The following is a 10,908-nucleotide window of genomic DNA, read 5'->3' as shown; positions in this document are numbered from 1 at the left end:
CCCTGGACGTTGGCACTCAAAGGGTTAAAAAAATTAGGTACATCAATCTCCTTAAAACCAAATCACAAATCCTTCAATCACTCAAAAGTCACAATAAATCATTAATAAAAACACAAACATTAGCTGTTATAAACTCTAGAATATTGTTATGCCTTTTTAATAGTGTGTCATCAAAATATATAAAAAACAACATTTCATTTCATATAATTTTATTCATTTCAGTACATCAATACAGGAATAGCAATCTATACTATATAAAGTTGGAAATGCTTAATTTACCAAGTATCGAAATATAAGAAGGTTTCTACTGACTTATACAATCCCCGCCCATAGAACAGGCACCCTGCTAGTTAAATATCAAGATATCTCTTGTTACCCAAGACAAGGTAAGTTAGTGAAAGTAATCATTTTAACAAACATAATAAACAGTATTTTTTTTTACCAGGCAGAAGTACAAACAAATATTAAAAATGTAAGAAAAAATCTTCATAAAAACAATAAAATTATCTTAATTTAATAATCTAAATGAGAAAAAAATGTAAATACTGATGTTCAAAATAAATGTTAAACTAATCAACATAATGGATCCAAACTGATTTGTCTCCACTTCTTCAGCCTCCTCTTCCCCAACCTCCATGCCTCCATCGCCATCCACCCTGTCATCAGGCCTGGATAGTGGATATAACAGAACAAAAATTAATAATTAAAACAGTATTCTGAACAAAGAGTCTTTTTATGCATACTTCTATCATTATTTAATGTGGGCTACTCAGTGGCGTACTGAGGGGGGGGGGGAGGGCGGTTTGCACCAGGCCCCACACCAACATAGGCCTCCAAATCAGGGCCGTATTCCCCTAACAGTGGACAATGCGATTGCCAAGGGCTTCGGCCTGGGAAGGGGACTCACTTGGGGCCTCAAAAGAATGCTTTTTCTCTTGGAAAATAAATTTTCCCACAATCTGTTAGAATTAGGGGGTACAATAATCCAAGTTTGTCTTGTATTCTCATGATAGCCGAAAGCGTCTGCAAAGATTGCGTGATCGAAATTTACGACAACCAGCGATCGCGGGTGACGATAATCAGGCCTCGCAACCGCGAAAGATGTTCACGATTGCACCGAGGATGCCCACAATTTTAACCATTGGCGACCTTGGGAGATGAAGATGATGACCCTGCAATCACGATTTGGTCATTACCGAGGACAATATCGTTTAATTTTGCCACAATTGCAGTAACCGTTTGGATCAATACATAAGTGCCGACCCATATAACCCATTTTGTATAGGACAAAATATAACGTACAGAGTGTGGCAAAATTATCTGACAGTTTTCTTTGCTGCCCTGTCGGGCGAGTGACTGGCGGAAGGTGGTGGGGATAGGGGCGCTTCAAGGCCTACGAGCGGACATTTTTAGTTGCCATGGAGCTGGTCATCACTGAAACAGAAGAGTATTTTGAAGGCTTTTCAAGTTTGTAGGGTACTATTTATTTGGACATAATTTGAACGAGGTTGGAGAAACTTTAAGATAAGTGTATAGAGCTGAATAAAAGGAGATTATAGCAAAATAAATCAAATTTATCACAACAAATTGTGTTATTCTATATTCTTCTAAGGTCTTATTGAACCACGCTTGTACTAAATAGGTACCTTATTGATGTATGAGAATTTTTTGTTTCAACTGCTTCTGTTGACAGGGGCTTTTCCATTTGTCTTAAAATTATTGTTGTTTCAGTACTTACCAAATGTAAAAACTATGACATATTCAGAAAAATTATAGTTATGGTGTCAAAAAATATAGCCTACATTTCCTAAAAAACAAAAGCAAATTTTTGGGCACCTCTCGAGTTAAAATGCTGGTTAAATACTAGTAATTCAGGAGGGTTATGCGACATAGGCTTGGGGGCAATGGACACGGCCCTGGTTATATAAGTATTAAATTTAAGTAAATGGCAAAACTTACCATTAGTTAGTTCTCTTCAATCTTAGTCTTTACTTCGCCCCATCCTCGATCTCCTCTTCCTCTGGCACCTCTCCCCTGTATTCTCCAATGTCGGAGGATATTAATTACAACGCCCCCATTTTACTGGTAGGCTTCAGTTCTGTACAGAAATATTGCAAAAAATAGTGTTATACAAATAATTTTAGTCCAACAAATAATACAAGTGTGTACACTCCTTTCTATATTTGCGATATTCAAATAGGTACAGCTAATAGGAAAATGTTTGAGCAAATCTGGGTCAAGTTAGTACAAATATTAGAATTTGTAACAATAATTTGGTTTAGACAAAATAAATTGGTTTAACTTGTTCGCTACCACAATTATATGGAATTTACGTTCGCATAGACCACCGACGCATATTTGCGTCAGCTGATCACATTGAAATAGACTAACGACGCACACTTGCGTCGGTGATCAATGTTATTAATCAGCGTATTTCTTAGCAACGGTCTATTTTAAAGCCCTGATTTTATCGTATCGGTCTAGAGGGATATCTGCCGCAAATGTGCGTCGCTTGGTCTGTGGATATGACGATTGGTTACGTCACACAATAGTTGGCAACATTGTTGTTTACATTGTGCATTCCGCGACATCTCAGAACAGATGTAAACGTTATAACCTTTGCAGTTTTGGCGAGTGGTGGAGTTTCTTTATTTGTTTGTGTAAAAGCTTGAAACAACCAAATTTACAACGACGCTTAAACGTGTGTCGCCTGGTCTATTGAAACGAAAATGTAGGTAATCTTTTTATCTAGATTTCATTAAATAAACTGACCGACGCATATATGCAGCGTTTTGAAAGTTGCTCCAAACGATAAATAAAAACAATATTTATTGCTTACTTATTCACTTAAGGTTAATATGAAGTCAATTCGTCCATTTAAACGATATTTCTCTTTTGGTCTGTTGGCAATGTTATTCCTATATCACTTGGTCTGTAAGCAACGTCATGATCATTCCTTTTGGTCTGTAGGAGTGACCGGACCAACGCATATGTGCGTCGCTCGGTAGCGAACGTGTTAAACATTAATTATTTGTTATTTCCCAATTTGCAAAAATGCAAGCTCTAGCCTAATTAAGACATTTCCAAACAACATGTTTCGAGATGTATCCAAATACATTTTAAGTAGGGGCCTAGTTTTAATTTTTTATAAAAAAAACTATAAATTTGCATAAAGATTATAATTAATTATCCTTATGTTCCACCAAAAACTATTAATAATAGTTTATTTGTGTAGGTAACTAGTGGGCGAAGTGGCACTTTGCTACACATAAGAGAAATGTTTACGCACGAGCCGTAGGCGAGTGTGGAAAGTTTCTCGAGTGCAGCAAAGGCAGTTTGCACTTGTGTTACACATTATATTTTCCCTAAAGTTACCATAAAACATATAAATAATTAGTTGTTCAAACTCTGTTCAACACTAAATGAAATGATTCAGTTTGGATCAGTTTCTATGGTTGTCGATAATATGGAACCCACCCAAATATGGACAGTAAGTTTAGGCCTAGGACATAAAAATGCTCTTTCCATTTATGATAACCCAACCTAACATAACCGCCGCAAAGCGCTGTATAGCCTATCTGTAGCCTCTGGATAATACTTACCAAAGTACCGATTTGAACATTGAATAACTTAGTTAACAAACATAGCCTAGAATCTATCACAAAGGGGAAAGAATGTTCACCTCACTTAAGTTATGGTTAGACCAAGTAACATTATCACGGCAGTATGGTAATTGCCTCCAGGGTCCACAACTCTGGTCTCTCTTTCTCTCTCATCTGCAGTGATGTCGATGGCAATGTCGTCCAGAAAGGTTAGTCCTCTTAACTTATTGGTTCAAGACAATATTTAAAATAGAGACCAATTTGGGTTCAGGTCAAATTACAGCCTTTGCTCCAGGATCATCTATAAAATTAACATTGATGTCATCAGCAATGAATTATATAATCCAAGTCTAGTCTTACACCAAATACAAACAGCTCTAGAATATTTGACAGCACATAATTTTACGTCCTACACTCATTCCAATGAATATATTTCTTTAATACTTTCTTACTTATTACTTGGCGACCATACAAAGTATAGTCTGATTTTTACCGGAGTGCGGCTGGAGCTCAGCCCTACCTGTGAGGGACCCGACTCACGCACGCACACTCACCACCGTCCTAATTGCCTGAAAGCCCCGATCCCCTATTCACTAAGTAGAAATATAAGATCTGTTGTATGATACCTCAAAATTGCAATTCATTTGATTTTAGATATACAGTAAAATGGTTAGTGTTAATAAATTTGTTGTTTAATTCAATGAAAAATGAGTCCAAACACGAAATGATTATGACAAGTAGCTAGCTAATAAAAACGTGTTAAAATATTCGTAGCTTTTACACTTTGTAAGCAAAATATATATTGTTTGGTAGGTATCATTTTACTAAGCATTTTGAGCTGAAGTCAAAATCGTTACCACATTTTATAACAAACGTAAAATTAAAAAAAAATATAGTTCAATTTCCGTGAGCCAGCGATGACTCGTGCGGCAGGACAATGGTCCGTCCCACGTCCGTCCTAATCCCTTGCGTCTGTGTGTGTGAGGCCTGCGTGTGTGAGAGTATGGTCGACCCTTCAGCCAGCCGCTTTCCGTCAACAATCACACTATAGGTACCGTATTTTAAGCCAAGTATGAATGGAAATGAGTGTAGGATCAGGATGAGTGGCGCGATCTTGTAGTCTTGTTAGTGACTAAGGCCGACATTCCTTAGACACAGCTGTTAATTAATAGCCCATACAGCTAATGGCAACTAAGGGACCTACGGTTTATAGTGGAATCCGAACCACATTATTGCCTTGGTATATACAAATTGGTCTAATTATCAGGATAGTACTGCGGATAGTCGTAGTACTCACTCGTGCGGACGTTAATCCACACCAGGGAGTATCGCATCCACAGTGCATGCCTATAAATATCCACAATTCGTGACCTCCTAGTAGTTGGATTACAGGACGACGCCACCCGTCCCAGTCATATTGATTATTTCATTCAATAAACTTAGGCCTATATCAATTTTGGGTAATGTTAGGGTAAAACTTAACCTAACTAACGGAATGAAATATTCAAAATATTAAATAGTCTTGTATTAATATCTTTCATTTGAATGAATGTAGGACATAAACTAAAGTGCAGCCAAATATTTTTACATAAACAAATTTTTAAAGTTGACACTGGGTCAGTGGGAAAAAGAGACAATCCTAATAGCCTAGGGATAGTGCCTATTCAAACATTTGCTACAATATTGCTTGATGATCCAGAATTAGCCTACGAATAAGCTGTATCTTAGGTTCTTGTTGGTGACTTACCTAAATTAGTGTCTGGTAGGACTACTTAATGTTATTAAGTTATCACGTTGATTACGTTTTTTACCAAATAAAAATTAACTTATTTCACATTATTCCTTTAAAAACTAGTGTTTGTAACACTCGAGTCATCTATTTTCTTGTAAACAAGGAAAGAAATAAAAAAGATAAATATTTACTATATAAAAGTTTTTAGTCAATAAATGGCCAGCTTGAAGATGTCCGTCGGAATTCGGAATCAAATATTGCGAGTGCGACTCGTGAGTTGAGGAACTGAACGATGAATTAGAACAACTCCTTTTCAAGAGTAGCTCCGAAGAACGGGTGCTTGTCGATATACTGGGACTATTTCAGTGTCGACAAAATGAAACTATTTCATTGTCGACAATATGGGATGTCGACAATTTGTGGTGTCGATCATTTGCGACGTCGGTTATTTGGGATGTCGGTTAAGTGGGAATATTCCAGTGTCGACAAACTGGGAATAATTCAGTTTCGATCAATTTCTACGGTTGTCGATATTATGGAACCCACCCAACAACGCAATGATCAAAAATGTCACATCGCAGTTGCATGCTACGAATTTACCCCTTCCACTTCTATTTAAGGAAACAACATTAACATTATTCTTCTATTCTTCCTATAATAAAAAAAAAAATATTTATATTTTACATTTTTACAGAACAAAGTTTGGTTATAACAGTTTTGCCTGTATTTTACTGTTTCGGTGAGTTGATTGGTTTCTAAGCTTATATAATTACGAAATTTTATTCATAATAACCTTTCTTATTACTTAAACCGATTGGATGTTTGTAATGTAAGAAATCGGGGTTTATACTTTGAACTTTGAGGTTATACTTTGCGTCATGCTTGCTTGTGTGAAACTGTGAAGTGAAGTTACAAAATGGTGGTGATAACAGAATGAATTTAATTAGAATTTTTATTACTAAGCAATTTTGCATTATCCTATTTCTTTAGAGTTATTATTCCTTAACCAATGTAGCTATGTCTATCCCTCTTCATTTCTGATTAAGGATGGAATTTCTACTGGCAATAATCTCATTTTTGTCGTCTTTCATTGTGGTGATAGCTATTGTTTGTCTGGGTGAGTAACAACCTAAACCCTGCATAGGCCAATAGGCCTAGAAAACATTTAAAACTCTTGAATTATTCTCCCATCCCAAGTGGAGGTGTTTAGGGATAATCTAGTAAAACTACGACGAAAAACGAATTTAGACTATAAAATAATCAAATGTATTTCTCATTTGTTTTCATGACAAGGAACAATATTGGACAACAAAAAAGACAGCTGATAGTAAAAAAACATTCACATCATCTGTAGTATGACTATTACAAATAACAAAAGGCAGGCATTTTCAACACTTTCCCTTATTTGCATAGTCATGTCGAGAGTACAAGAATTTTTTGCAGGACTTGAAGTCTTGGTTGAGGTAGAGGGTTTGTTTCATCATCAACAAGAGTAACTTCGGCAAAGTTTGACGAGACATAATCGTTTAGCCACTCGGGTTGCCTTCTTTCCCGAGTCGAGTGCCGGGTTGCAGGATCGTTGGATAACTCTGCATCTTCACTATCACTGCTACTTGACGTGTCCTCAGTTGGTATAGGCTCATCATCACCCTTCCCTGGAGAACTAGGCTCGTCAATAGTCTCTTCAACTTCTTGCCAATCTTCCTCGACGTCATTGGTTTTCTCAATCTTGATGGGCCACTCAACTTTCTTGTCACAGTCTCCAACAATTTCTTGAAAAATGACGTCACGATAAACTACGATAGGCCTATCTTTTCTCTCTGGAACATAGATTCGATATCGTTCTTCGCCATCGTATCCAACCAGGTAACCTACTACAGATTTCCTGTCCATTTTCCGCCTCCTCTGAACAGGAACATGGACGTAATTTAGCACTTTGAACTGACCACTCGCAGATGTTTGATCCTCGGCTTTCGACCAAACCAGAGCTCAAAAGGTGATTTGTTGGCAACTGCTGACTTTCCAACTTGATTCAAAACGTAGCCAGCAGTGATGACAAGTTCCGCCCAGATCGCTTCAGGAAATGTTACATTTGGATTGGCGTACTTGAAGGTCTGGACCATTTCGACGATTGTTCTGTTCTCTCTCTCCACTGCACCATTTTGTTCGGGTGTATACGGTGCTGTCAGACGTTGGTTAACACCATATTCTCTGAGAATTTGACGAACTTCAGCGTTGTCAAACTCACCACCGTTGTCGCTGAGAAACTCTCTGATGTGATGACCAATTGTATGTGCTTTAGCCAACACTTCACGCAACGCTTCCTTCACAGCAGATTTTTCCCTTGCGACAAAACAGTATCGGTACCGGTACCTTGAAAAGTAAACTTTTATGACGATCAAGTATCGGCGAACTCCAAAGGATGGGTCAAACGGGCCGCAAACATCACCGGATAACAACTCACCGGGGGCTGAGGGGCGTTCCAAAATGGTAGACTAATGGTGGTTCAAATGGTCCTTGATTGATGTGATCAAAGACTGGACCTATTAATTGTAACATATGCTTCCTGAATGCTAATACATTATCAATTCACCCACTATCAATCCAATATTGGGTAGGTGTATGGCTCTGGGCCCTGGGGAGTGGGATTCTTGGACAGGGATTTTTCCCTTTTCCGGTTATTTCTCCTATTTTTTTTGGTAAGGCAGTACAAACCCATGTACACCCCCTATTTTTGGGGCAAGGAATTGGTTGGAACAAACACCATCCTGTTATCTGTCTTCGTTTTTTAGTTATAAGGGGGTTATAAGTTATGCATACGCTTTTAGTTTTAGCAAGTGTTTTTATATTATTATTTCATCATCTTAAAAAAATGCCAATGGTGTGGAAACACAAATGATTAAATTTGAATTGATTCAGAGTAAGCCTATATAAAATACAAGTCCTTTGAAAGACAATAGGCTATATCCCCAAGAGCCAGGGTTGTCCTTTTTACAGCATGCCAAAAAATGTTTAGAAAATTATGGTATCAGCCTACTGCTTGCCAGTACTCAACCTAAACCCGCCTGTTTAACTTATATTCAGTCACAAAAATGATGTTGTGATCATTTTTAATTATACAAAATAGATTGTCAACTAAATTATTTTGAAATTGACTTAATTAGCTTTGTAAGTTAACTTAGTTTAAGGTTGTTTGAGAATCCCACACTTTGCATCTTTTACGATGCACATACCTCACCATAGGAGTACAAGCATATGACATGGCCATTGACGTAATTGTGTGCCATCTTTGGAACCATGGCAATTCCATGTGCCAGGTTCGCTAGTATATCTGAATTATGAGTAGAATCAAGTTTTATTTACAAGTACACTAACACAATCACTACCGGTACTTCTTTATTGAAATACATAGGCCTAACATAATTAATTTTTTTTTATTTAACTAACAATTTCTCTGCTAGGCCCCTTGTTATCGGTTGAATTCCAAAAAATATAATTTCATTTTCAATCAAACAAGCAGTGGGAAATGAATCCAGTTATAAACCAAATGTAAGTTTCAAACACAACCTTTATATTATGAAGTTTGTTTCCAAATAAACACTTCAAACCACTATGATAGTTATAAACAAGTAACTAATTTTGTTTGTTTCAGGGTGGTACCTTGTTTGGAAAGTGTTCCTGTCCAACTTCAGATTCGTCAGAGAACTGTTAGGGGGAATGTCTGATGCTCCCCCAGCTGAAGAGGAATCTCGTAAAACAAGAGTAAAGAGAATCCGTCGGGAGTAACTTGAGAATTTATTATTTAATATTTATATCAGGGTTAATAGTTTTATATAAATATGAACATCCGTTGTGCAAGACCTGACGATCTTATGAACATGCAGCATTGTAATTTGTTATGTCTGCCTGAAAATTATCAGATGAAGTATTACTTCTACCACGGGTTGTCCTGGCCGCAACTCAGCTATGTGGCGGAGGACGAAAAAGGTCAGATTGTTGGTTACGTGCTCGCCAAAATGGAGGAGGATAGCGAGGACAATCCTCATGGCCATATAACCTCTTTGGCTGTCAAACGTTCTCACAGGAGGCTAGGCCTCGCACAAAAGTTGATGGATCAAGCTGCACTGGCCATGGTGGAGTGCTTCAATGCCAAGTACGTCTCACTTCACGTCCGGAAGAGCAACCGAGCTGCTCTTAATCTGTACACTAACACACTAAAGTTTGTTATATCAGAGATTGAACCCAAATACTATGCTGATGGTGAAGATGCTTACGCCATGAAGCGAGTCCTGGAAAAACCACACCCTTCACTGATGAATTCGGCAAAAGGAGAGTCTAGCGAACATGAAGAAAATAAAGGTGTTGTGTCAGAAAGACTTTAAAGTGATTGGAGCTGCAGACTATCATTCATAGAAAATTGTGTTCATAAAAATATACTGCATTTGTTTGTTTGAACTGTTGGAATGTTTCAGTCAACGACCACAGAATTAAAATAGACTGGCTATGCCATAAGCCTTTACATTGCGGGAATTTAAGCCATGTTGGCCATCTTGGATAGGCTTAGAAACGTTGAGCGGGCCTAGAGAAGTGTAAAATGTTCAGTGCTTCCTTTTCATTTACACTGTTGTTTTATTACCTTAAAATGCTCAAAATTTTTTGAAACTTTACATACTTGCTATAGATTAGTACATGCGTTAGTATATGTTGTTATAGGATGCTAATGGTATATTTATAATCTAAAAATTAAAATGGTTTGGCATTATAAAAATTAAATAAAGTTCAAACTGTTTTATACATTTTAATTGGTGACATCAAAAAGTTTCATTACAAGGCAGTTTTTTTTTGTTTTGAAGGCAGGTGCGTTATGTAAGCTAAAGAAATGTAGCCAGAATACTATATCTTTTAAAACTTATTTTTAGAAAAAAAAAATAGCTATTGTAGTTTTGATAATACAACATGTATACCAACACATGCTTCGTAATGTGGTTCGCAGCAACTTGAACGCGCGCCCGGCCTCTACTTGCCGGGTCGACTCCTGTGTTAGCCGAGCTTCGCGATTCCGAATTATATACCCAGGAAGGTATTATATGTTTGTTGGTAACATGTTAAGTCTACCAACCGCATAATATCAATATTTATATTAACATACGTGCCTATTCATTTGCATTAAAAATAATAACCAACTGTTTGTTGTAAAGCCCATAAGGATTAAAATACAAACACAGTCATTATCAAATCAGTACATCTGTGTAAAATTATAAAATCAATTACCGGTACTACATCAAATTGCTGGTAGCCAAACATAAATGCATAGTGCTAAATTAAGGTGGTTATATAGAATATATAGTTATGCCTAAATAGCAAATATTTATTTACAAAAAACTCAAACATTGTAACAACAACAAGCTTCATACAACCTTAAATATAATAATTAAAAACAATAATATCAATTAGGTACAATAAACATTGTACTTTAAGTTAACTAATGTTTAATGGTACCTGGAACAAATATCTCGGTCACCTCCATTTACTGACCCATAAAAGTAATTGCTTTTGTAAGGGGGGTTCCTGATT

At 36.9% G+C, this 10,908-nt stretch overlaps 1 protein-coding gene and 1 long non-coding RNA gene across 3 annotated transcripts; one reads left to right on the top strand and one right to left on the bottom strand.

The window, feature by feature from the left end:
• Window positions 1–493: 493 nt before the first annotated feature.
• LOC129004193 (uncharacterized) lies at window positions 494–4,482 on the bottom strand. The gene is made up of 3 exons (XR_008491681.1): window positions 3,683–4,482; window positions 1,960–2,098; window positions 494–668 (listed from the first exon to the last, which is right to left on the bottom strand). It is a non-coding gene; the product is annotated as an uncharacterized LOC129004193 (long non-coding RNA).
• Window positions 4,483–5,980: 1,498 nt separating this feature from the next.
• Window positions 5,981–9,789, top strand: LOC129003092 (N-alpha-acetyltransferase 10-like). Of its 2 annotated transcripts, none has more exons than XM_054431323.1 (2): window positions 5,981–6,073; window positions 8,987–9,789. In XM_054431323.1, exon 2 carries the CDS (start codon window positions 9,174–9,176, stop codon window positions 9,714–9,716), a length of 543 nt encoding a protein of 180 aa, XP_054287298.1. In that variant the 5' UTR covers window positions 5,981–6,073; window positions 8,987–9,173; the 3' UTR covers window positions 9,717–9,789. The 2 variants fall into 2 exon arrangements, with proteins under 2 accessions (XP_054287298.1, XP_054287297.1); XM_054431322.1 differs by lacking the exon at window positions 5,981–6,073 and adding an exon at window positions 6,213–6,451.
• Window positions 9,790–10,908: the final 1,119 nt, after the last annotated feature.

Source organism: Macrosteles quadrilineatus, unplaced genomic scaffold (assembly GCF_028750875.1).
Source record: "Macrosteles quadrilineatus isolate MER2022 unplaced genomic scaffold, UCM_ALF_1.0 Scaffold_9__3_contigs__length_116548681, whole genome shotgun sequence".
Classification (NCBI taxonomy): Eukaryota; Metazoa; Arthropoda; class Insecta; order Hemiptera; family Cicadellidae; genus Macrosteles; species Macrosteles quadrilineatus.
The sequence above is the reverse complement of the archived record's forward strand: the minus strand, read 5'-3'. Positions and strand labels throughout refer to the sequence as shown.

Bases quoted from the DNA above. Each gene is read 5' to 3' on its own strand.
- LOC129003092 (XM_054431323.1), top strand. From the start codon at position 9,174: ATGAACATCCGTTGTGCAAGACCTGACGATCTTATGAACATGCAGCAT.